At 42.5% G+C, this 27,612-nt stretch overlaps 1 protein-coding gene and 1 long non-coding RNA gene across 12 annotated transcripts in view; one reads left to right on the top strand and one right to left on the bottom strand.

Annotated features, from left to right (window-relative positions):
* Nucleotides 1–27,102, bottom strand: part of LOC140641464 (uncharacterized) — an 81,977-nt gene extending 54,875 nt beyond the window's left edge. For 3 of the 4 annotated variants that reach the window (XR_012037984.1, XR_012037983.1, XR_012037982.1), the window contains exon 1: nucleotides 25,607–27,102. This is a non-coding gene — a long non-coding RNA (uncharacterized lncRNA). Of the gene's footprint in view, nucleotides 1–23,762; nucleotides 24,404–25,606 lie in introns of those variants that run through there. The other variant, XR_012037981.1, reaches the window with a different exon arrangement.
* Nucleotides 1–27,612, top strand: part of NFIB (nuclear factor I B) — a 436,272-nt gene that overhangs the window by 173,956 nt on the left and 234,704 nt on the right. The window contains exon 1 of one of the 8 annotated variants that reach the window (XM_072841375.1): nucleotides 20,655–21,045. The exons of the other annotated variants lie outside the window; for them this stretch is intronic. Within the exon in view, the coding sequence (XP_072697476.1) occupies nucleotides 21,028–21,045 (18 nt within the window). The 5' untranslated portion in view covers nucleotides 20,655–21,027. Of the gene's footprint in view, nucleotides 1–20,654; nucleotides 21,046–27,612 lie in introns of those variants that run through there. 8 annotated transcript variants of the gene reach the window in all.

The following is a 27,612-nucleotide window of genomic DNA, read 5'->3' as shown; positions in this document are numbered from 1 at the left end:
TCCCTCTTTCCCTGCAGTGTTGGCAACCCTGGAGGACGAGGCTTAGGGGGAAGGGTAAACTTGACCTGTTTATTCTTGTTAACCAGTCACAGAAACAGGATAAATACTAACTCTCCATACTTACTATGGTATTTTAAAATCTGTACACATACATAGCCAGTTAGGTGGAAATGGTTGGGACTAAGGCATCTCTAAACATCGAACTGGTAAACTAGCTAATCCTGTCCCTTTAAGAAAAATCCATAAAGCTCTTCCATCAGCCCAGTGTCTGGGAAAGGAGCAAACTAACTGCTTGGAACAAAAGAGACAAAGAGGCCAAACAACAAAACAAACAAACAACTCCCTTTCCCCCCTCCAGACAACAATAGACTAGACGCAGCAAGTGCAGTGACTGCCCGGCCGGCTGCTGCTGTCCACCTGCCAAGTCTCCCGCATTTGGCTGGAGACTTTCCCTCTCGCCCCACTCCCGCCCCCGTCACCCCCCTCTCCCAGCCCGTTCTGTCTTTCTCTGTGTGCGACTCTCTCTGTGTCCCTCTCTTGGGGTCTGGCTATGTGTGTGTGTTTTGTCCCTGTCTCTGTGCTGCTGCTGCTTACACTGGATGTCGCTCTGGGTCTCAGACCTCCGTTCTCTCTTTTTCTCCCTCTCTTTAAAGGCCATCAACGTATTAGCATAACCTGGCATTTATTTATTTATTTATTTATTTATTTATTTATTTATTTACTAGGCCATTATTGTGGCATCGCCCCACAGCCTCCTGGGGACTTTCGTGTTTCTCTGAGTTGTCACGGGGGCCTGTTTTGCATTTTGTTTGCAGCACTCTTGGCCAAGAGGATCCCAAAGTCCATTTGCACTTCGGCTTTTCACCATTCCTCCTGTTCAGATCTTTGCTCTTTTTCTATAAGGTTTTTGACGCGCGCATACACACACTCACACACACACACACACACACACACACACACAGACCCTCCTTGTCCCCAGCAGCCCTTTCTCTGCTTCTTGGCTGCTGCTGGAGACTCTCATGCATGCCTGCCTCCCCTTTCTCTGCTGCCCTCTCCTGCTCTCTCCGGCAGCCATCCTGAGCCCCCCTCCACCCCCACTCCCCCAAGTCCAGCCTTTTCCTTCCTCTTCCCTCCTCTCCACCAAACTTTAATAAAATACTGCAAACATTTTTGCCTGGTGATTGCTTCTCTTTGTGGAGTGAACATAAACCCTTGGAAAGTCGGGAGTGGAGAAAGGAGAGAATCAGTCTGTAGAGACTGCAGGCAGCAGAGGCTAAGCCTAGAACAAGCGTCCCCGCCAACACCCCATCTCCTTCCACATGGTTCCCCCCCCCAATAAACCCAATTGTGATAGCATCTCCTCCTGAAGCATTTGTGTCTGCTCTGGTGAGACTCGCAGGGAAAACCTGGCTGTAGCTGTCCCCCACTGGGCAGCAGGTGACCAGTGGGAAGGCAGGCAGCACCCTCATCACACACATTCCCAGCCCCAGCCCCTCTCTCCACTTCCTCTCAAGAGAAACAAAAACAAAACCAAAACCAAAAGGTAGAGGCCCCTGGTAACGGGTGAGGGGTTTGGGGAGGGGGTGGCAAGGTCTTCAATTCCTCTTTCAGAGAAGTACAGAATGGCTGCTTGAAGAGAAGCTCCCCCGAGGATGGTTGTCTCTCAGTAAAAGAAGAGATTTCAACTTATCAAGAAGTTGTGGGTAAAACAGGGCTGAACTGTTTATCTGCAGCAGACCAGAGAATTCCCACAGGGGCATGGTAGGGGTTTGGCAAGATGGTGGCATCCCCTATCGCCCCCTCCTCGCCCCCTCAAATAGTCTATGCCCAGGAAGCAGCAGAACCAAGGCCAAGGATCTCCCTCAGCCCCCCTTCCTCTTTCCCTTCTTTCTTCCATAAGGTACAGGCAAAGACAGATGAAAACAACATTAGGAGCAACTCTGAAGAGAGGAAAAACATTTCTAGTCTGAAAGGAGCACAAAAAAACAGAAATAGGAAATTTACCCTCATTGTTTGGTTGCTTGGTGATAGGGAAATATTAAGAAACACTTAAGTAATAAAACACGCCTATGCACATGCATATCCACAGGTGTACATGTATGTGTGTTTAGTTGATAGAGATTAGCTGTTAAGAGCTGTTTAAAATCGGATAAACCTGGATGGAATATAACCTGGCCACTTATTAGCTGAGCAATTATACCTACCTCACAGTGGTGTTCTAGAGATTAAGTGGAATTGCATATATGAAGAAGCCAAAAGCAATGTCCGGCAAGCTGTCTGTACTCGATAAGTGAGCCCTCCCTCCCTGCCTCCTCCCTCTCTCCTTCGCTCCTTCCTTCCTTCCTTCCTTCCTTCCTTCCTTCCTTCCTTCCTTCCTTCGTTCCTTCCTCTGTCCACTGGCTTCCTCCCTAGCTACCTTTCCAAGGAGCAAAAAAAGGAGAAATCATCCAAATCACCTCAATTTTCAGATCCTAAGGGAAACTTTTGTCTTCTGAGTCCCATTATTGGAGGCATGCAGCCTACACCACAGCCCACTCATCCTGTCCCCAAATATCAACTTGGGATCATTTGTTCTTGGATGGGATCATTTAGCTCCATTATTCCACTCCCTCCTCTAGAGTCTTTCTTTTCATCAGCTAAACTGGAGAGAACCCTTACCCCAAATCCAACCACTTACACGTTTTTAGTTGAGACTATGTGCCCAGGGAGTCTCTTTTGGGGGGAACGTATTAAAAATCCCGTCATAGCCACAATGTCTAAGGGAGAAGCAGAAAAGAATATTTTCTAATGGAGTATGGTCCTGACCCATAACTTCTCAATAGGGAATGTTGTTTTCTTGGTATTTTGACCTTGTCAAAATGACTGATTTTTTTTTTTTCCTCCAGAGGAGTCACTCTCTACCTTAGCTGTTTCTCAAGAAGTGTTTTGGGATGACACTTCTATGCATCTGGAAGCATTCACTGGTGGAGGCGCCGATCCTGGCCCTCCACCAGTGACTTGTTGCTGGGATTCTTTCTCTTTCCCAGAAGCTGAACCAGGGTGTAACAGCAGTGGGTAAGCCTGTGAGCCATGGCTGGGGCCCCAACCTCACTTGGTAAGAGAGTGAGACTATAAAAAACGTTCCCACCTTAGACTTCCTTTTTCCCTGGGTCTTATTGTCTGTTCTACAGATAGTCCATTTCCACATTTCACCGGCTTCCTGTATATTTTCCTGTTTAAGCCCAGCCTTAACAACAGTGGAGAGGCACTGATACTGGAGTATATCTGGGGAGGGGAGGGGCAGTCCCCTCCCTAACCCTTGCAATCATCTCTTAGCTCTCTCTCTCTCTCTCTCTCTCTCTCAAGACTTTATTCATTGATTCATGAGAGAGAGACACACACACACAGAGGCAGAGGGAGAAGCAGGCTTCATGCAGGGAGCCTGATGCGGGACTCAATCCTGGGTCTCCAGGATCACAGCCTGGGCTGAAGGCAGGCGCCAAACCAGTGAGCCACCCGGGCTGCCCAGCTCTTCTCTCTTTTGCCCTGTTTTCACCATGAGGCCTCTGCTACTTAGGACAAGGATGTAGAAGACTGTTGGGTCTTTATCCCTCTTCGGGGATCCTAATTTCCATGTACTATCTTTCTGCGAACTACAGATGGAGTCCTCTGTCCTTCTTGGAAGCACCACTTCCCACTGCAAATTTCAGCCCCATGTACCAGGCACCTCTGGGCAGTGAACAACCCGGATGAGCAAACATGAGCACCGTGAATCCCCCAGTTCTGACAGGTGTGAATGTCGCTGGGCAATTCGTCATGTATAGATGTCCTCCTAAAATGGAAGAGGCCACAAAGTGTGATGCCAGAAGACTAGCAGTCTCTGAAACCTTCCAAAATCTTGTCTTTTATTCTCTTTGGGCTCTTGTCCAGGCAAAAGCCTGAGATTATGTTTCCTTATTTTGTCTTTGACCTACATTCTTCATCTACTAAGGCTTCATTGTCATACTAGCGACAGGAAGACATTTGCCGTGGCATTGGGTACAATGGGTATTAATGTCGAAATAGCAAACCCCTTAGACCCTAGTAGGTCCTAGGTCCTCTGTCCTTTGCTTGACTTTGCTTCCAGCAGGCCAGCTTTCATATTAAACCAGTAACTCACTTGGGACGGCCTGAGAGCGTTGAAGTGGGCGCTACTGCCTACACAGCTTCAGTTTGGAAAATTGCCAGGTGTAAATACCCACCATCAGATTAATAGATTTCAAGTGACATCATTCTGAGATGCATTCTTCACCAGGGAAAAGTCTGAAGAGCAGTCAGTTGCTTGTTTAAGAGAAAAGTTTGCTCCTATTTGCTACATCACAGCAGTTCTGTACTGACCCTATTCTGTAGAGCAAGAAACCTTCCAACTTAGGAGCCTTTGGAAAAACACTTGAACCTCTGAGGTGACTCTCAAATCTGGCTGCACATTAGAATCACCTGGGGAGCTTTAAAAAATTACCAGTGCCTTGGCCTCTCCTCAATCCAATTAAATCTGACTTTCTAGGGGTGTGGTGTGGGCATTGGTATTTTTTAAAAGTTCCCCTGGGTGATTCCAGTGTTTAGCTGCGGTTGAGAACCACTAAAACATAGGTTGAGAGAATAGAACATCGTGGTGAATACTGCTCTTTCCTTTAAGGAATATGGAAAGAACTCCTACTATACACGGTTTGTTGAAGACAGATGAAATTGATGGGTATTGTGTTCCTCGAGTTTAGGATTTAATGGGCAAATGTTGTTGTGCAGGTGTCTGAGCAGAACCTCTGTGAAGTAAGATCAACTTTGCTTCCACCCAGAGCATCGGACTGGAAGTTCGAGCCCCAAGTTCCAGTGTAGGTTCTATCACTAAGAAGGGAAGTGACCTTGGACAAGTCTTTGGGCCTTGGTCTGCTTGTCTGTAAATGGAAGTGGCTGGAAAGAAAACTCTATAATTTATGTTGGTGTACCCCAGCCTTACAGTGTATTGCCAAATTCTCAGAAACCCATAAGCTTAGCCAGGCAATTACCAAATTCTTTTGGAGGCTGGCTCACTCCATTCACGCATACTACTGACAACCGTCCTTCTGATGTTCCACCAAATCCCTTTCCCAAAACCCTAAGTATCAGAGTGTTAATTTTTAAATAATACTGGGCTCCCTTAATTCTCTCCCCTGGTCTCTTACAAATTAGCAGATGAAGGGAATGGAGTAGTGGTAATGTCTATAAGCAGTGGGTAATGACTAACAGAAGTTTATCCAGTTGGATAAATGTCTAGTGGATTGCTGCTGGGGTCAGTGTTAGTTCTGGTCTTAATTAACATCTTCATTAATAGTGTAGGAGAGGGAATAAACAATAGCTAATGATATTTGCAGATGGTAGTAAATTCAGAGGTGTTGCTACTACCAGTGAGAGCAGCAAGAGCCATGGGGATATCGGAGATGTGAACAAGAAGTGATTATAATGATGTTTGTTCTGGAAAAGGCAGAATGAATTTTTTTTTGGGGGGGGGATAGGATGACAAGGGAGGCTGAGAAATGCTGAAAGAAACAATCAAGATCATTTGTAACGTGGGTGTGCCCTTGGCAAACAAGGCAGCCGATGGCCTCGTCACTTCTGTTGGGTGCTCTGAGATGTTGTTCTGAAAAACAATAATAATCTGAACACCAACAATCACAGTAATGATATCCAACGTTGACTCAGTGCAGACAGTATGCCAGACAGGGTTCTAAGTGATGTATATGGAGGCAATTCTTATTCCTGATATTTTAATCATGGTAGAGTTATCCTAGGCTCTCGAAAGATTCTGACAGTGACCTTACTGGGGTTCTCGGCTTTCTAGAGGTGAAGACCTGTGAGTCCATGGGAAGATGAGGAGTATGAAGAGGGAGGGGCAAATAAAGAGGAGCACGTGATTCAAGCTCTTTCCTCAGGCTCTTGAGCAGAATCTTTCTTTCCATCTTTGATTCTTCCTATCCCAACCCCCACCCCCTATCCTATCCCCTATCCCCCATCCCACCTCCCCCACCTACCATCCCTTTCTCTCATTAATCTATTGCTGGATTAACATGGTTGATGAGAGTAGACAGAAAAATCTTGCAAAATGGAGGGAGGGACTGAAGGACTGACAGACAGACGGACAGATGGACAGACAGGGCGAGAGAGAAAACTAACATCTATTGCAGCCCTATCCCAAGTCCTGAAATAGCTGTGTTGAACTTCATACACTACACAGACTTTCTCATTTAACCTTTATATATATAACTTGCAATGACTCTTTCTAATAGTTGTCGGCCCTCACTTCTATTAATGAAAGAAAAGACTCAGAGAGGTTAGGTCACTGGCCATCAACACACAGCCAAAAGATTGAGTGGAGGTTTAAACTGCAGTTGGTTTTACTCCTAAACTCATGTCCTCTCCAACCAGGAATACATATTTTCTTTTCTTTCATTTCAGCCCTGCCTGGCTAATGACAACATACAGCCACGCATAGAGAGCCAGAAGGAAGAAATATTAAGAAGAGAATAAACACTGAGGAGCAGAGGGATAAAGGGAAAGTAGCCAGTATACACATCCACTGCCCAATTCAATGTGATTGAATTATTTATAATTATATTTTGAAATTAGGAAAAATGGAATTTGCAAACAAGAAAGGCTTCAAGACAATGGAACCCATAATAATGTGGATTTGACCTTGAGGGAATTTGGCAGAGAGCATTAGTATCTGAGACAAAAGTAAACTGAGAAGAAAAACATTTGAATGCTATAAAAGCCAAGACTCTTCTTGGCAAATGTGAAGCCCAGGGCCAGATGGATGCCAAAGGTCTTCAAAATTATATCAAAGGAGCTTTAGGAAGTTGGAAACATGTGGCCTGGGCATGCGGTTCCCCCCTTCCCCAACCTCACTATGAATTGAGGCTCCAAATGCCAACTCACAGTTAGAATTAGGAACTGAAATTTTTAAAATGAGATATACATTTCAGAGTAGATACATAAAAGCATAGTTCAAAGAATAAATATAAAGCAAACACCAATGTAAACATGACCCAGGTCAAGAAATGCAACATTCCCAAGACCTCAGGAGTCTCCTCCCCGATTTTTCTTCTGATTGTTTCTTTGCTTTTATTATTTTTTTAAATTTTAGTTTTAACATTTATGCAGGTCTTTTTTTGAACTTTATATAAATAAAATCATACTGTATGTATTCTTTCAAGACTTGCTTCTTTCTTTCAACTGTATGTTGTATATAAATAAACTACAATATATTTAACCATTCTACCTTTGTGAGGACTTTTGGTTGTTTCTAGTTTGGAGCACTGAAGGACAATTTTGTTGTGGACTTCCTGTACATGTCACCTGATGCACATGTATGGGAGTTTCCCTAGGGAGGGGCTAGGAAGCTACCATCCACCCACAGGCCAGATAGAACCCATTGTTGCTTTTTGTATGACTTACTAAGAACGGTTTCAATGTTTTTAAATGATTGAGAAAAAAAAAGATGAAAAACATATCATGATGTGTAAAAATAATATTAAGTTCAAATTTAAATGTCTGTAAATAAAAGTTTATTGAAGCACAGCCAGTCTCATTGTTTAAATATCATTGATGGCTGTTTTTGTGTGACACGGGAAGAGTTGAGTAGAGGCATCTGAGACTAACCGTATGGCTCACAAAGCCTAAAAGCTGAATGATTTTCTGTGCTGTGTGAATACATAGGTCCACACCCATGAAGCTAGCCCCTCCTAAAACATTTGGTCCTTTACAGAAAAAGGACCCTGTTCTAAAGGATAGTCCTAGAAGGGAAATTATAAGAATCTTAAGTCAGATAAGATGCTAAATGCAAACGAGCACAATGCCAGGTAACTTGTAGGAATTACTATAAATCTGAGAGACTCCCTTCCCTCCCACCTTCCACCTGGCCTTTCCCACCTCCAAGGGGTCAGTCTGAAGAATCTCCAAAAAAAGTCAGATTGTCAGCTGGCCATCAGAATAGCTGAAGTTATCAGAATAGCTGATGACTATTTGGCTTAATATCACTACAACCCCACTCCTCTTTGAGGTTAGTGCGTTTTAATAAAAGATCTTGGAATAAAAGTGACTTTTAAAAAATATTTTATTTATTTATTCATGAGAGGCACACACACAGAGAGACAGAGACAGAGAGAGGCAGAGACACAGGCAGAGGAAGAAGCAGGCTCCACGCAGGGATCCCAATGCTTGACTTGATCCCGGGACTACTCCAAGATCACGCCCTGAGCCGAAGGCAAGCGCCAAACCGCTGAGCCACCCAGGGATCCCCTAAAAATGACTTTTAAGCCCAAAAGAATGCTGGCATTAAAACCCACAGGTGTTATTCCCAGCTCCACGTTGGAAGAGTATCTGTCTGAGTAGATTCAAGTTTTCTTAGAGAAAATTTGTTAAAAAACAAACCAGGTACCCGAAGAGTTTATCCAAAGAACAATACAACAAAAGAGTTAATCAAAAGACAATATTTAAAAGAACAATTTAGAGAACTAATTACTATTTGATTTCAAGTCTTATTATGTTATATGAACTAAGACAGTGTGTTGTTGGCATCAAGATAGACACATCAGTCTAGAAAATAGAATAGACCCACACATATACAGACAACCAATTTTCAACAAGGATATAAAGGCAATTCAGTAGAGAAAATAAAAGTCTTTTCAATAAATGGCATCAGAACAATTGAATATCCATATAAAAAAAAAAAAGAATTTCATTCCATGCCTTGCACTATTTATAAAATTTAACTCAAGGGACGCCTGGGTGGCTCAGTGGTTGAGCGTCTGCCTTCGCCTCAGGACCTGATCCTAGAGTCCCAGGATCGAGTCCCACATCAGGCTCCCTGCATGGAGCCTGGTTCTCCCTCTGCCTATGTCTCTGCCTCTCTCTCTCTCTCTCTCTGTGTGTCTCTCGTGAGTAAATTAAAAAAATCTTTAAAAAAATAAAACTTAACTCAAAATGGATTATAGACCTCAATGTAAAACACGAAATTACAAAAATTCCAAGAGAAATAGGGAGAAAAATCTTTGTGCTGTTGGATTAGGCAAAATGTCTTAGATAAAACCAAAACAAGATCCATGATTTGACTTCATCAAAATTTAAAAATTCTCCTCTTCAAAAGATATGGTTAAGAGACTGAAAAGACATAGTTTGGGAGAAAATATCAAATATATGATCGTATCAAATATATCAAATATATGATCATATCAAATCTAGATACAGGACTTGTATCCATAATATGTGAAAAATCAAACTATAGTAATTCATAATAAGAAAGCAAACACTTCAGTTTTTAAATGAACAAGATATTTGAACAGATGCTTTACCTAAGAAGATATAAGAATGTTAAATACACATGTAAAAAGATGCTTAACACCATTAGTCATGAGGGAAACAAATATTAGGGAAACAAATATTAAAATGATGATGGAACACACCACATTGCTATTAGAATGGCTGAAAATTAAAGACTTGATTATACTACATTGGTAAGGATATAAAGGAACTAGAATTCTCATATATTGCTGCTGGAATTGTGAGATGGCCCAACCACTTTGACCGCTCCTTAAAAAGTTAAACCCTTAAAGAGATACCTACATATGCCTAGAAATTTCATTCCTAGGTATTTACTTGAAAGAATTAAAAGCTTATGTCCATGTAAAGTCCTGTACATGAAATGTTCATAGCAGCTTTATATAGCAGCCCCAAATTGCAAACAATCTAATTGCCCATCAACAGGTGATGACTAAATTGTGATATACCATACAATGAAATACTACTAGGTAGTAAAAATAAATGAACTGTTGATATACATAACAACATGAATAAATGTCAAATTATGCTGAGTGAAAGAAGCCAAACAAAAAAGAATACCTGTTGTGTGATTCCATCTGCATAAAATTCTAAAATGCGCAAGGCTAAAATATAATGACAGACAGCAGATCAGTTGGGAGGGATTACCAAGAGACACAGAAAACCTCTTAAAGGTGATTGAAACGTCTCTTATCTTGATTGTGGCGATGGTTTCACTAGCGTATATAAGCGTTAAAACTTATCAAAATTATACACCTTAAATATGTACAGTTTATTATGTGACAATTATTCCTTTATAAATGTGCATTTTAAAACTTGCAAAACTATTACAACATTAAATGAGTGAAATTGCAATCTACAAAGCAGGAAAGAAATTTGCACCAGATAGAACTGGCAAAGGTCTCAGGTCCCGAATGTATAAACAACACCTACAAATGAATAAGAAAAACACAGAAAAGCTCAACTAAAATGGGCAAAATATTTTTTTTGAGGGGGGGCCAAAATATTTGAACAGACATATTACAAAAGAGGCTATCCAAATGGCCAACCAAAAGCAGCTAACCTCATCAGTCATCTGGAAATGCAAATTAAAACCACGTTGAGATATTATACCCCAGAAATAGAAAAAAGACCAATTAAACAGTGTTGATGAAGATGTAAAACAACTAGAACTTTCACGCACTGCTAGTGGGAGTGTAAATTAGTACAGTCACTTTAGAAATCTATTTGGCGTTATCTCCTAAAATTTATCATAGGCTACTTCATAACCTGGAAATTCTACTCCTAGGTTTATGCACAAGAGAATGCATACATATGAACTCTGGAACAAATGTAGAAGAATGCTCTTCTCTCTATTATTTTTATTGGCTCCAAACTGGAAATTAACAAGTGATTGTCAAGTAGAGAGTAGATAAATTGTGTTGTATTCATACAATAGAATCCATACTGCAAAAAAAAAAAAAAAAAAAAAAAAAAAAGAATCCATACTGCAAAGTAGGGAGAAAACACCTTTGTTATCTGCAAGAGCAAGAAGGGGTATCACATGAAATACTGAAAAAAGTAGTTCAGACATAAAAAAGCAACTATCATATGCTTCCCTTGATATAAAGTTCAAAACTGGACAATATAACTTTGTATTGTTAGAAATCAGGACAGTGGGTATCTTTGGGAGAGATGGTGGGGTAGTAATTGGCAGAGAGCAGAATGTGGTTTCTGGATTGCCAGTAATTTTCCATTTCTTTATGTGGATGGTGGTGACATGGATCAGTCATCCTATTTGGGCAACAATTTATTTATTTTTTTAAAGCAGAGGAAGAGAGATGGGGAAGTCACTATATCTCACCCTTGAGGGATCCAAAGAATTAGGCCAAGGCTTTGGAAGTACTTCCTTTCTCCTTACTGACCAAGTCTTGGCCAGACTTCAGTGTCATGCTATAGTTGTGCTAAGGTTGTCCACTGCTTATGCCTCTCTGTTAGGTAATTGTTGGGGCCTAGAATGAGCCCTACATGAAGGAGAAGAGATTTCAAGGTTGGGGAAAGCCACTCTGTTGAGGGTGGGGCATGTAGGGACAAAAAAAAAAGTTAGTATGAGGTTGGTTAGGAGTTGTTGACCCTGGTTAAGTTCTTTACTTCCCTGTACCCCAGTCTTCTCATTTGTAAAGTGGAAATAATATTGTACCTGTACTATAGGGTACTGCAGAGGATAGACCAGGCTGGTTCTAGATCAGTTGCCAAAGCACTACAGAGCCCCTCAGGGCTGCTCCCATCCCCTATTTTCAATAGATAGATACCCCTGATTTACTGTGTGTTGAAAAAAAAAAAAAAGCTCTTTTCTATCTTTACATAAACATCTTTCTGCAAATTTTCTAGAATTCTCAAATCATCCTTCTGACCTCACAAAGAAGCGTGACAGGCCTATGAATTTAGAGCAATGCTACACAAGGCTTCTATTTCTGTTAGCTGTTCCAGTATTTTCTTCTCCCTCTCCCCATTCCAGGTCTCTTTCCTCTATGCTAGAATGTTGTTTGTTTTGTTCACTCTGAATTTCTTGGACATAGTAGGTGCTTTTCTGTTGCCTGAAGAGTTGTGTCAATGGGTTCTGAGGTGCTCTCAATTCTTATCATTTGGGTAGCATCATTCCATGCCTGTCACTAAATCAGCCCTGGGCACTTTCTTGAGGATAGGAGCAGAATCCCATGTCCCACCTTGAACCAGAACCTGTCATAGGGCAGGCACTCCATAAATGTGTAGGAGGGGGCCCTTGCTCAAGCTGCTATTATAGTTCTCACTATTCTAGAGAGAGTCAAAAGGAGTAAATTTGAGACAGAAATTGCCTCTCACAAACTTCAAACTACACCACAGCCTCCTTCAAATCCATCTCCCTTAGCATCAGGGGATTCGGGACCTCCATCTTGGTTTTTAAACTGTAATTGCAAATAAATGCCATATGCCAAGCCCAGTGGCACTCAGAGGAGCCCTGAGGTATGGTCATTGTCACAGACCACGTTAACTCTTGTTTACCATCTCTCACCACATTCGAAGAACAAGGACAGAGACAAATAATAATCTGATAATCAGATTCAGGAAATATTTCTTGAGAAAAGATTACGTTCCATCCCGACATATTTTGACGTACAATATTTTTTTATTCCCAAACAACATCGAAGCAGGTAGTTTAGATTCTTAACCGCTCTTCTTAAAGGGAAGGCGACCTTGGCTAAGAATTATTACACGCCTTTCCCAGAATCACATAGCTTTCGGGTGACTAAGAAAGGATTTGAACCCCCAACCATGGTGCCTCTAAGTCCAAGTCTATTCCCTTCCATTTCTCTAGTCCATCCCTTCAGAAACGCTGGAGAATGAAGATAGTCTTGTTACATTCTGTCATGCTTTGTTTGCACCCCAAACTGGTTTACCCAGCTTGAGAAGTTCTTTAATCACCACAGGGTATTGAATGAATCATAGCTATATCCAAAACTCAAATCCACATTCAAAGGAAGAAGATCTATCCCATTGATAATATTTAAAAGAATGTGCCTGGAGTTCTAAAGGCAATTTCAAAAGAAGAGTGATAAAAATGTTTGAAGGAATACTTGCAAAGCCTTCCAAGGCAGCTCCTGTGAAAGGCCCACACTCGCCTGGGTGGTTACAGTCTTGCACTGTATCTTTGCTGCATTGTACCTCTCAGCTTTGGCCATAGGCTTTGGAATTAGAAGGACCTGGTTTTGGAGCCCCATAACCTCTCATAGTTACTCAACGTCTCTGAGCCTCAGGCTCCTCATCTTTAAAAGAGCAGAGATAATAAATGTGACATACAAAGAGCAGAGCCATGGTTAGATCTGAGTACCTGGTAATTATTATCACTTGTTATGACACTCATTTTAACTTAAGGTTGGGGAAAACCATTGCCCTAGGGGAGACCTTGCTTAATAAAGGTGCTGCCCTGGGTCACAGCAAAGAAGAAGATCCAGCCTGTAGGTAGTCATTTAACATGCTCTGGAAGAAAGCATATGTGGACCGCAGGGAAACCTGGCACATAGGGTGTGGCCTCCTGAATGCACAGTGGTGTGCCCACATGGCTCCCCTCAGATGGTGCTTTGGCCAGAGTAAGGGCCATTAAGATCATTTCTCCGGATGAGCCTAGAGTCTGGGTGAATATGGACCGCTCCTGTGCCTGCCAAGAGAGTAACTATAGACCTCACCATGTACATAATGCATGAACTTCTCAATTATTTACCGTTTTGACTCTGTGATGTTGTATGTGGGAGCCCCACATTGACGTTCGTTTGGGAGAAGAACCTAGAGAGCGGGTGTCCTGTCGGAAGAATGAAGTGCTATGAGCAAGTGTGAACTGCACAGGACACAAACAGCAATGACGGCAGGGCAGTCACTGTAATTAAATCCTGCTTTCTGGGCAAATTTCGAAGAATCGCCCACAGAGACATAGAGATCAGGCCTACTTAGATTGTATACATTTTTATTATTTTTCATAAAGCCCATTTATTAAATCATAGCTAGCAAGGATTCATTTTTACCAACTTTTGTAAAACTTTCCAAAATCTTAAATTCATTTCCAGAAAGTCCTTAGTTGGTACCCTGTGTCCTATTTCAACATTCAGAAAATACTGTATCTACATGGATACGGGAGCTTTAGATTTTCCGGGATAGTGGTTGTCTACTTGGGTATTAGCAGAACATCACACCTTTGTGAGATATGTCTGATAGGAATATTACGAAGTATTTTACTTTATCAATGAGAGCACATTTGACATTATCTCCATAAAGTGATCAGCTTCCTTAACTTGCATTCTGATATTTTCTTTTTAAAGAGAGAAAGAACACTGTGCGTATGGTCAGGATTTATGTGGGTTCAGGTGTCTGGCTTATGGACATCAAATGTTAATTATGACCTGCAGCATAAAAGGTGGTGAGTGGTTAACCTGGGACATTTCCATCTATAAAGGAGCTTGCGGTCACAGTATTTCTGGTGAGGCTGTCATGCTGATGCACAGAAGCCTGCTTCTCCACATGCTCTGAAATAAATGGCAATAAAAAGAACACTTGTTTAGAGTCAGGGACCTCTTCTATAATGCCAGCATGGTGGCTAAATAGCTTTGTAGCCTTGATCAAGTCACTTTATCTCTCTGAACCATGTTTTGATTTCTCAGCTATAAGAAGAGCAGTTGGTTTAGATCAAGGCTTGCAAACTCATGTGGGAGAGGTAAGCAGGTAAACCCACATGAGGAAAGTGGGCCAGTGGAATGCAATGGGGCACTCAGGACATTGAGCCCCAGAGAAAGGGGGTGGGGATTCTGCTCCAACCTTTTAAATGAATTCCAACATTCAAAAGATGACAGGGCAAAGCACAGGATACTGCCAGTTTTGTTTCTTTGTTTCTTGTCTGGAAGTCCCCAAAGTCTCTTCTAGTTTTAGCATCTTAGAGTGTTGCACCCTTTCACTAATCTCAATGATGGGAATAGAAGGTTAAGTGGAAAAGTCACAGAACAAAATTCTGTTGACTTTAAAATCTTATAACTATGCCAAATAATATATAAGCACGGAAGCAAATCCTGGATTGGAATATATGCAAATGAAACAGGGTTTTTAGGTAACGGGACTGTGGGTGGGTGTCATTTATATTTTGGTAATTGTTCACTTCAAGGGTTTCAACTCTTAAAAAAAATAAAAAATAAAGGGTCTCTACTCTTGTTTGTTTGTAGAACAACAAAAAAACTTTAAGAATAATAGTAAAAGAAATATTGAGGGCAGCTCAGAATGGTGCCAGACATGAAGAGAAAAAGGGAGAGGTAGTGATATTAGGTATGTTCTTGAAACTTGTGTTTCTACCCTGCTCTGTATTTGCTTGTCAATCATCCTTAAACAGTAAGCTGTTAAGACAGTGTTAATTGCACATAGGTAAAGCCTGTGTACCTGAATTTTCCCATCCAACATTGCTCCTCCTTTCCCCCCGCTGTGTTGTTTATAAAAATACTTTGCACATCATGAAGAACGGTGGTATCAAAAGTTTCGTGACTTTGTTAGTTTGGCTTTTGAATGTATTATTCAAGAGTTTTGTTTTGTTTTTAGTGGGTGGGTGGGGTGGGAAGGGCACCTGACTTATCGTCCCTAATTACTTTTTCTTTGGTTTCTAACAACACTGTTTTCATTCTACAAACCCACATCATTGACCTGTAAAGTGAGCAAAAAACCAAAGGTCGTTATTTGGTGTGTTTATTTGAAGGCTTTTAAGATATCCCACGGGGAGCTTACTCTTTTCTCAATAAACTTAGAAGAGAATATTAGTACAAAGCAATAGAAATATGCCTCTCTATCGTAACTGCAGAAATCCTCAAAAATGTATTCATCCTTGTACGGTAGCACCCAGCCCCAGGTCAAGACCCATATTAAGCATGTGATACATGTTTGTAGAAGAATTGCATTCCTCTTATACTCCCTAGGCTGCATCGAAGCTTTCTTAGTTATTGAATAAAAACACAAAATATGGTTATTGATCTTCTTTCGTAGTGGGCAATTTGAAATGATACCGCTATGTTCTAGATATGCCAAGAAGAATCTTTGACCCCAGGATGTGGATGCAGGGGGCTTGACATTCATTTTCTTGTTGAAAATGGCCCACTGAGCAAAAGGCAACATGGTCCTTTGCCAGAACTATATTGAAGGATCAGTAGACTGTCTAGCGCTTTCTTGCATCCTGTTGCCTCACTGATTTCTGGATTGCCAGATGCTTCTGTTTTTTGAAAATGGTTAAAAAAAATACCTTAGTGATTCTGTTGTTTCAGAAACCTTACATATGGCACAAAATATCCTGAACATTTTTGAGAAAACACTTGTGTTTCCTTTGCTCAATTTAATCATCATTACAGCCTAAATTCATTCAAGTTTATTGTTTTCTTTTTATGGGCATTTTGATGGTTGAAACTAAAGTTATATAAAAGTGTGAGTAAGCAAGATATGAAGATTTAATGGTTCATAGCTTTTCTTTTGTAAAGTAAGTCTTCAAAACATAAGTAGGCTAGGGAAGGTGGATACTTTAAGTTGAGAATTCATAACAATTGACAGAAAAATGGTTTTTTCAAAGCTGTGAGACATCCTTGATTTATCATCATTGAATCAGAGAGCAAATTTTTCACACACTGAGTCATAACTAGAGATTTTTTTTTTTCTTTTGGTAAACCACCTCAACCTGCTCTTGAAAACCCCTGGTTTGTGTATGAAATGAGACTAAGTCTGTCGCTGTTTTGCTTGTGAAATTTAACAAGACCATAGCCTGGGGTTGGGGAGGCTGTGAGCCACACCACCATCTCAGGTTTTTGATGACACCACAAACCACTTGAGATTTATTATGTTAGCAGATGTCATCAGATATATGTGTGCACAGGTGCAGCATGCATTTAGTGAAAGAAGGAACACTGCGTGTGTGTATTTATTTTTGTACCCATACTCTCAATGGTTAGAAAAGAACCTGGTGTGCCTGTCTTGGGTGGTGTGGAGTTTCGACTCCATTGCAAGGGCTTATCTGGTAATCTCTTGAAGTCTTTTCCCCACATATACTTCTGTGTGGTGAGCAACTATGTCTTGTGGGAAAGATGCTGTGTTTATTTTTCACAATCAATGTCTAAAGAAGAGGCACAATGGATTATAGTAAAGATTGCTAGAACCAATGGAAAATAAAAATAATTACGGGAAGTTGTTGTTTATACTTGGGTATTCCTCCTACACAACAGTATACTAGATATGCATTCTCTTTTCCTCGGTAAAAGTTGTACGAAGATAGCTCTCATCTGTAGAACTAAAACAAAGTGCCAAAACTTGGCAAAGACTCTCTAAATATTTTTAAATAATTAAGAAATATTTGAAACTATTTCCCTAATTTCTGGAGGCAATATGCAATATGAATGTTTAAGAAAGCTTTATACGTTATGCAGTTTTTAAATTCTAAAAAATATTATCCAATTGTTTTAAAAGACGGTGTGTTTATTTAGTGTCATGTCTTAAGTATTCCACTATCTTTATTATATCAATTAAATTTGCACACATGCTAGCATAATAATGGACTAAATATAATAATCTAATAAATTAGTGTGTGCCCTTTAGTAGTAAAAAATAATAGAAATAAAAACACACTTCCTATATTTTTGAGAAATAGCGAAGTAAGAAAAAATAAACACCTTTGGGGTAATGACTGAAAATTACTGGTTTAGATGGGGTAGAAGAATTACTTCAATTATGACATAAAGCATTGTAATAATGCATGCTTTTAGAAATAATTATATAGTGATTATTCTCAACGATAAACACGTGCAGATGTTGCAGTACATTAAAAAAAATTCTTAATTTGAAGAAAACATACAGAAACTGCATTACCAGTTAATTGGCTTTAAGAAGAACCAGAAAATCTAAAGTGTCAGTGTATTCGTGAATCTTCTAGTTAGTTCTAAGGAATAATTGTGCCTCCAACTGAAGGCATAAAGAAATTAGCTTTCTACAGGGATCACTTCAGTTAGAGGTGTCAGAGGGCCAAAATTCCTAAGTAATGTTGGGCAGTCCTTATTTTTAAAAAATGGTTGTAATTTCTAGAAAGATGAATATATAAAGACATTAGATCTTAATTATATTTTAGGAAAGGTTTTTAACCAAGATAATTTTATTTTAAAAAAGCACTCCCTAATTTCTGTATATTGATTTACAATGCAAAATATGAAAACTGGACAATCAACCAACAGCGTAGATTAGAAGACTATTACCATTAGCCAAACAAGAGACTTAGGAGCAACAACCCATTGAGATGACTACAAATTAGTGAGTCCGATTTTTCTAAGACATGATTGGAAGTCAATTTCCTTATTTTGTGAGCATTGCATATCATTTAATTATGATATGTGCACATACTTGACAGAAGAGTAATTGGTAGAGTAGTAAGTATTGTAAGCATCACATGTCAAAAGAAATGAATTACATGCAAATAAAAAAAGATAATCTATGAAAGACTGGACATGACATACAATGGTACATTCTATTACTAAATAATATGCTTAGGCAGAAATCCTCTGACAGGTGACACTAACTCCAGATTCATTCAAGTTATCATTGGAAAAACACAGGAAATCCTTCTTTTTGCCCTTTCCTACACCTTTCTCCATTTCACGTCTTTGGATATTTCGTAAACAAAACTGGATTCTTCCTGTTAATGTAATTCTTTTTGCATGAAATAGATGTTGGGAAGGATTGGTAACTCCACTATGGGCTTCAAATAATTGCAAGAGAAAAGACTTTCTGAGGCACACTTAGAAAAGTCTTTGAATTTGGTAACACTGCCCATTTAAACACTCCTTTGCATCCTCAACAATTCTTTAAAGTTTAGCTGCTTCGAATTTTCATATTTTATATTTGGTTCCTTAGTGCTAAATGTGATTTGCTTCACCATGAAACTACTATTAGGAAATGCTAGAATGGAAACAGATCTGTTTGTTACCCACTTGAATTGACTGCCTGAGTAGACTGAATTATAGCTACACTAGCTGAGTGGTTAAAATGACCTAACTTGGATTGCGTTAGATGTTAAAAATTAATTTTCCTTGGGAAGTTATAGCTAAGTGTGGAGATACATACATACTTATATATGTGTACATGTGTGTAAGCCCATCCTCAACTCCCTTCCCAAAGCCATATAGATACATACTGTGCTAGTTTTTCTTAGGGGGGAAATCGGGAACTGTTAAACCTTCTGTTTAATAACCCATTTTTAAATTTGGTATTTTCTAAAGTCCAATTGGGTCAATACAATTTCTACTTTTCCACTTATCATTGAAATGGGCTATGTGTATTACTCACATACAGCCAGCCATATAGTGTGTGTGTGTGTATTAGAAAAAAGACCTTTCTCTTTCTTTTTTTTTTTTTTTTTTTTTTTGTGATGAGGCCAAAGTATCTTCCTTTTTAAATAACGTGTACTGTAGAAACCAAGAACCTGAACAAGGTTGTTTAAGTTCTCTTGGACCTTGAGGGTAAACATAACAGACTAAAATCCTGCCATGCTCACATTTAGTGGAGAGATAAGAACAATTCATCGGGAGCTATTCCGGTCCCACTGGTAATCACATAATTGAACAGGGATTTTAGAGGATATTTGAAGCCATTGTCTGTTGTGCAATTACATAATTAGTCAAAATCTCTGTAATAAAATCTTTTCTAAACACACGTGGGATAGTACCATGTAAATTTAGGGCTAATGTTATATTTTTACTTCTAAAACTTCGATTTTAAATCAGAATTATGTAACAACTGAATTTCACCGTTAAGCATTTTACCACACCATACATGCTTAAAATGAAAATAACTGGATTAACTTAAAAACTAAGAAAAGCACTACTTTCATTTAACTTAAAAAAAACAACCAATCAAATCCACTTTGTTTATGAACATGAGCGGTCTACCAAACCTCACCTAGAGTGTCTGCTTCTGGGGACCCAGAGGTCGTATCTATTTTTGGTGCTAATTATTTCTCGCACCGACCCCTGGATCCTTGACATTCTCACGGATGCATATAAACACAGGTCAAAAGTGCTGTCGGGTGGTTTTGCGGTGCTGGTAGCGCTCGGCCGAGGACCACTCCGAAGCCCTCTTACACGAAAGCAGACGCGGCCTTGCGAAGTTGACCGCGCAGCGTGGCGGGCGGCAGGGCAGGCCCCCGCGGCCGCGGGCATCGCCGGCTCCGCCGAAGGGCCTCGCGCCGCGGCTCTGCCCCGCTCCCCCGCACGCCGGCGGCGAGGCCCCGTGACCCGGGGCGCACAAAGGCGCGCGGAGCCCGGCGGCGCCCCCTCGCCTCGCCTCGCCTCGCCTCGCCTCGCCTCGCTCCGGCCCGGCCCGGGCTGCACAAAGAGCAGAGCCGCCACTCGCGAGGGCCGCCCGCGCCGCGCAGCCCGCCACACCCACTCGGGGCCGCTCCCGCCGCCGCCGCCGCCGCCGCCGCCGCGGGCGCCCTGATGAATATGCATCGCCGCGCGCCCGCCCCCGGCTCCTCCTTTCGCCTTCCTTCCCGCCGCCAGGCGGAAGCGAAGAGCCGCGCTTCCCGCGCGCCGGGGCGGCCGGGGCGGGGCGGGGCAGGGCGGCCGGCGAGCCGGAGAAAGAGAAAGGCCGGGAGGCGGCGGCGGGGCGAGCGCGGCCGGGCGCGGAAAGGGTGCGCGGGTGGGTGGCGGTTCCGGGGCAGCCCCGCCGCCGGCCAGGCCAATCCGAGGGCGGGGAAGGGGCGAGCGCGCGACCCCGCGGCCGCGGCGGCCCCCAGCCCGGAGCGGCCCTGCTAAAACAACAATAAAACCCACCGAACACACGCACACACGCACACACGCACACGCACACACACACACCCCGCTCTGGACGGCGTTCAAGGCAACCACGGGAAACAGTCTTCTGCAAGTGAGAGGAAGGAAAACTGCATATCCAGACTGAGGGGGCTGCCTGCTTTTAGACTTTTTCTTCTCGGGCCAAGAACTGGGGCATTGCAGAAATAATACTTTAAAAAATAAAAGACTACTCCCGGATTGCCTTTTTTTTTTTTTTTTTTAAACTAAGCACAAAAAGCGACACCCAAACAGCCCTTGAGAAAATCCACAAATCTGTACCTGAGACACGTGAAGTCAGCGGCCCAGGGTTCTGTTGCAGACTCAAGATCTCTTTTATTTAATGCAATACAGTGCAATGGTATGTGGCTTTGAAATGATGGGTTTTATTTGCTCGTCTTGTTTGTCCCTTGCACCCCCTTCACCCCAGACACAATTTTTTTTCCTGTTTGTGCATTGTGAAGTGACTGTTTTACCTAAATAAATGTCATTTCTGCTTTACAGGTTGACCTATAGTGCTGGATTTCCAGGCCGATGCAAACATGTACTTTTTTTTTTTTTTTTTTTTCTAGTTTAGCAACTTTACTTTTATGGCGGGAATCAGTTGGTAACATTGTGAGCCCAAACTGTTAAATGTAGTATTTTCCCTGCTTAATTCCCTATTTTCTCCTCCTCCTCCCAATGTTGGAAAAATTATTGTACAAATGATGTTTTAGTTGTACCCTGTAGTCCATTCTCTTTTCTTACAGCATTTTTTTTTCGTTCACTTTATGGTGAATATGCACAGCTTTGTTATATATTCTCATTAAAAGTGCATTTTTTTTTTAGATCAGTGACGGTAGTACTATTTATTTAGTTCTGGATAGTATGTTAGCAGTTTTTAAAATCAATATTTGTTCCCAATTTAGTGTCCCCCCCTCCTCCCGAAGTTGCAGGATCAAACTGTTAGTCCTCCCACACCTCTCTCCCCGTTTTAAAAAAGATTATGATGGATTTCTTCCCGCTCCTAATACTTTTAGTCCTGCTGGTTTTGCTCTAGGATTTTTACCCCTGTAAGTATGTGTGTGTGTTTGTGTGTGCGCGCGGGCGCCTCCCTTTTCCCTTGTGCTCTCTTCGCCAGTACGTCTGGGACACATTTTAATGCACAATATCCCATCCATTAAGTTGTGGTTGAATGCGGAGTGTGTGAGGACTTGGCAGCTTTCAGGTTGAAGGGGGCGGGGAAGCCAGTTTCGACTTTGACACAAGATGCCGAAGTGGCGTGATTGGAATTATTATTAGGGCTGTGAACATGGCCATCTTCTCCTCCGGTTAGAAGAACTGCCATTGAACTTGAGACGGGACATAACAAGATCTCCAAGTCCCGCCCCCTTCCCCCCCCCCTCCGCCCCCCAGTACAGTAGCTGGCAGGGAAAAGGCGCCAAAATACACAAGATTAACTCTAACGTTCTTTGAATGAATCTTATAGCACCATCTTTTGTAATTTTAATTTTCCAACAGGCGGGAAAAAGTTAACTTTTGAACCCATCCTTGAACAGACATTTAAATCAGCTCTAAAATGGAATAAATCCAGAAAGCCATACACGCATGCTTATGTGGTTAGAAAAAGAATGCACGTGTAAATAAGCAGGGTGCATGTGTGTATCTGACTGGGGAGTTCAAGATTTAATCAAAATCAGAATTGGTGTGACTTTTGAGCACCTTTACTGTAGGGGGGTGGGGGGAGAGAATTGTGAGGCTAAGAAGCTGACCTTTAAGCAGCCTAAGTAAAAACTGCAAAGAGTTGTGAAACACAAAACGTTGTGGTTTCCAGTTTTACATTTGAGGTTTGATGTTTTCATTTAATGGTATGAGAGATGGAGAAAGCTCCAGCGCTGAAAAGTCCCTATTAAATCATATGTGGGCAAAGGTCAAGCACTCCAACTCACTGATACAATATACTGCAGATTCTTGCCTAACTGATGGGAAGCACAGGAAAAAGTGCTTGGGCAATAAAAGTATTAGAAGGGTAATTATCGTCGTGGTTGGGACTGCATTCTTGTGCACTGGGAAAAGGTTTTTACTGGCCCAGATGAATTTTAAAGCTGAGTATTGTTGAAAGCTGTTTTAATAGGAAATTGATTAGCTGAGTGTTTCAGACAATAAATGGTGACAGTTTCATTGTTTGATGTCCAAAATAAATTCTTTTTATTCTTTAGCAGACATAGACATCTATTTAATTTTAATATGATCAGACCGAGCAGCAGTAGCATAATTATGAGTGAATATGATGTCACGAACATCTGTAACTTTGCTTTTAGAGTTTGTGACATCACACGATTTGACAATCTTATTGCTTTGAAATTTAACTTACTGTATTGTTAAAACATTTCAGAGATAAAGTTTACTGAACATATATTCTGTGTAGGCCCAATTGTCTTTTCTATTTGTAATTTTGCAATTGCTTGTTAAATTTTAATTTGGAAGTTAAAATGCACAATTCTGTTGTTATGTGTTATTTTGACTCTGAGACAGAATGGCAGTTTTCAAAGGAAGAATTCGAGAAAAGGGTGCAGAAAGTTTGAATTTCTTTGCAGTACCCCTTCTACAATTTTTAGTACAGAATGTAAAGGCTACTTGGCTATTTTGGATAAAGCTTTTGAAACATTTCCTTAAAACAGATCTGTTTTCATGTCACAAAGGCATATGTAGATGGACAACCAAAAAAACGACTTATATGTAGAAATAGAATGACAGTACAGTTTTACTTTAGAGGTCAGCTCTTTTGAAAAAGGACGAAATAGCTGTAGTTGAAATAACTACAACCTTCTCAGTATTAGCAGCGAAGAGACTGTGTATTGAGACTGTGTGTAACTTTTGAAGTATTGTGAGTGAAGCAAGGCAATTATTACCATTATTTTCAAGGTTTAAAATAAATCATGCAAAAGTTACAGGCAACTGCTGACTTTGTAATCCGGGAGCAAATGTCTTCAGAAGTTGGGAATCTCCGTTGATGAACTGGCTTCATCTCTGTAGAGAAGTGAAAACCAGCTAACCTTAATAGAGGGATCTGGCCCAGTCACTGTTCAGATTTAGTCGTAGCTTGTAAATGTGCCCGAAATGTAAGCACACTTAGTGGGATAGTATTTTTTTTTTTTTTAACAGTCGAGTACAGGCATTTCAGCAGCGACATTATTAACAGCGTCATTTTTCTCATTTAGTTTTGTCCTCAGGGGACACCAAACAGCTCCCAGAGGAGGGAAGAAAAGTCCACGGTTATTTATTCATTTCAGTGAAAGGCAAAGCACTGGCAATGGGGGGGTGGGGTGGGGAAGCTTAACCAGTTGTGAATTTTCTAGGAGGGAAAAATTGCTACCCTAATTTGACAGTAGTAGTTTAAGGGCTGAGAGAGCTGGGCATGATTTTGCAATTCCCATCAAGTGCAGGCAATTTCAGTACTTGTTGGTTGTTTATGTCTGTGCTTCTGAGTGGATTTTTGGTGTTCCTGCTTGTGGATATAAAACTGTGTTTTCTGGGCTACACATGTATGATTTTTGTGGTTCATTTGGAAGAAGGAAGGGTCCCTGGGCATGGTGTGGTGGATACTTGCAGTTTTGCAGGCCTGTTTCCTGGGGTCAGGAGGTCATCTGTCTCTTTTGTATTTAGTTTTAAAATATTGATATTGGCGATGCAGCCAGGGTGTGTGGTTGTTGAGCCTTCCCTCAAATCACATTCAAGAGCTAAAAAAAAAAAAAAAAGTCATCGGGTGTATTGAAAATGACAGCTTTGTTAAGCTCCAAGAAACCTTTCCCTAAACTGCCCAGGATTTGCAACCTGTCACTGAGTTTTCTTAGAAGGGAGAAGGTTAAAAGAAAATCAATATTGATAGGTACTTGAGATGTCAAGTCCTCTCTGGAGGTCAGTGAAAGTCTCCAAATGGGTAACTTGCTTAATTTTTCAAGTATACGATTGAGTTTTGAAAAATCCAGTCTCCTGAAGCACTGGCATTCTTTTTGAGATCAACAAACTATCTGTGAGAAAAGAAACTTTTTCCCCCCCTATACAGTGGCAGGGAATAAGTGATATAGAGAGGAGATCTTTAGTAATTCTGAAATATCAAATATTTCTGCTGCTGCAGGAGGCTTTCAGTTCTTTCTCGGTCCTCAAACCAGATTTTGGGGTGAATGCAATTGGCCTGTCATTACCTTTCAGTGTGGGAGAGAGAGAAGAAAGAGTTTAGGGAGAGTCTAAGTATCCAAGTCTAAGAAGTGTTTGGCCCATTTTGATAGTATCAGAAACTTCTCAGAGATACTTTAAAACCACTCTTAATATCATGGCACAGACATGCTGGGAAAAAGGGAAAGTGAATAAAATGCATGCACTTTCTCACTTCCTCTCTCTACTCTTCTACCTGGGATTTAGGAGATTGGTACCTCTCAAATCAAAGATAGTGGATGAGCATGCTGAGAGAAGCCAGATGTCCCATACACCCAAATCTACCAGACAGACTCTTTTTACAAAAGGCTCCTTTAAAGTTCATCCTGAGAAGGCCGGTAGTGACCTTGACATTGGCTGGAGAAGAAGCAGTGTTTGGGGGGTGGGGTGGGGGGTGGGGGGGAATGTCAGCTATCCTGCCCATGGCTGGGAGGCCTGAGAGGACAGTCCAAGCCATATAAACTGAGCACCCAGTAAGCCCTTCCAGGATATCTCTGTTGCTCATTTTTTCTTCCCTTTTGATTTACCCCATCTCACCATTACTCCTTTCTCAATTTCCCCTTTTCTTGGAAACAAATCAAAACTCAAAACTACCAAGCATCCTTCATGCTCATCAGACTGTACCCAACCACAAGCGCTCTACAAACATGGAGCACCTGAAAGAGATCTGAACCCCTAAGTGATAGGCCTGGGAGGCCCCAGACATCTTCACTTCTCTGGGGTCTTACCTGGGTCTGTCGCTGCTTCTTCACCCCTGGTGCTGCTGCGGATTTGTGGGCTCTTCTGTGTAACAGTTGTCAATTTTTCGCCTTTCTTTTTTAAGCTTGTGAGAAACTTTTGGATGCAACCTACTTTTGGTGGCAGAGGGAAATGGTTTCTGTTGGTAAGGAAAACTAATAGGGGAGGAGGGGTACGATGTCTGCAGACACTTGCCCAGGGCTCAGCCATGGGCCTCTTTTGCCAGGGGACAGCGGCTGGTTCTGGGATCTCTGGCTGAAAGGAGCGCTCTCTGGGTGCCAGGATTTCACTGGGGGTGGTGTGGTGTGGAGGGAGGGAAGAAGGGAGGGAGGGAGAGAAAGAGAGAGATGGGCTCTGGATTTTTAAAGAGACCCCGAAATAATGGCTTCTCTAAGAGTCCAGGCATTCAAAGAGGTGTGTTCAAGGACATGAGTGCATTCGTGCCAAGGGGAATGTCTTTTATGGTAAATTAACTCCAGTTAAATTGAATATTTGTTCAAAGGGAAACTCCAGTAGTTAAAGCTGGTATTATCAGTAGCGCTTCCCCGCCCCCTCCCCTCAGACTTCGCTACGAGGGTGAGAAAAGGGAGGCAGCATAATGTGCAATACAAAGTGATGCTTTGGGGGTTTTATTTTTAATCTGAGATGAGATTGCCTAAAAATTTCTGGGAGAGAAGTGAGTATTTATTTGGATTAATCCCGACTGTCACCTCATTCCTTTCATCTATAAAGACTGTCAACTTTATCCTGGCTTTTCAAAAAAAAGAAGAAATGACCCACACAAAGGATATTAGCGTTGTCAGAGCGCGGACTAGAGGTTTTGCCTCCGGGGTAGCAGGGAGGCTGCTCCCCGTGGTGTGTGCCCTGAAGGGTTAACTCGAGGGAGTTCTCGAAATTTCCCCGACTTTACCTGTCTTCCCAGATCCATCGCTCCCCCCTCTCTCCGGTCTCCTCAACACCCCCCCCCCCCGCCGCCCCCCAGCGCCTTTCTTCTCTGGGCTCTGGGTTTACGGGGGCTGCAGCTGGTAGACTTGGCAAGCTCGCCTCATTAAGAGCGCTCTTTGAAAACGGACTGTGTTTGAGCATTTCCCTAATGAGGACAGGACGGGGTTAAAAAGTGACCATTTCATGGTTGACTTGAACCTGCCTACTTTTCTTGATGTGTCGTCGTGAAATGCTTGATGTGGATAACTCCCACTTGGGGAAGGAAAAAGTCACTGGTTCCTTCAGGTCCGCTGGGGGGACGGGAGGGCGGGGGGACGGTGGGCAGAAGCGGGAGAGAGAGAGGGAGGGAAGGAAAAGGAGAAAAGTTGAGGAAGAAAACCGAGAGGGAGGAAGAGGGGAAGAGGGAAGGAGAAGCGGAGCGCCCCTCGAGACCCCAACCGCACCGTTGGGAGCAGAGGCGGCCCCGCCCTGGGGCTGGGAGCGTCGAGGCCCGGTCGTGGCCCCAGCCGCCCCCGGCAGCCCCCAGCTAGGTAGACGCGGAGCCCCCGGCACTCACTTTTCCTCCCTCCATTGTCTGGACAGCCTTTGCTTCCACCTCTTCCCCACCCACCCCTTGCCGAAAACCGGAATTTGGGGGGCGGGGAGTGAGTGTGTGTGTGTGTGTGTGTGTGTGTGTGTGTGCGTGTCCGCGCGCGCGCGCCTGCAGGAGGGTGCAAGGCGAACCGCCTCCCTCCCAACACCCGAAATCAAGTTCATTCACTCGGGACCCCGCGGCTGGCGGCCGGGGTGGGGGCGGGGGTGGGGGCGGGGGCGGGGGCGGGGGCGGGGCCCGCCGCGCGGGAGCGAGGCCGGCGCGGCCGCCCCTGCAGGGCTGCAGCAGCACACGCACCCCGCTCGCTCGCGCGCGCGCTCCCCCGCCCCGCAGCTCCGGGCGCGCCGCCGCCCCGCCCTGCCTGCACCCCGGCGGGGAGGGAGCCGCTTTCCGCCGGCGCCCCGGGCCCCGGGGGGTGGGGATTGGGAGCGAGCCAGCGGGGCTGCAGGAGGAGGAAAA

The sequence above is a fragment of the Canis lupus genome, chromosome 10 (assembly GCF_048164855.1).
Source record: "Canis lupus baileyi chromosome 10, mCanLup2.hap1, whole genome shotgun sequence".
NCBI lineage: Eukaryota > Metazoa > Chordata > Mammalia > Carnivora > Canidae > Canis > Canis lupus.
Note: the sequence above shows the minus strand (reverse complement) of the source record. Positions and strands in the feature narration are given on the sequence as shown.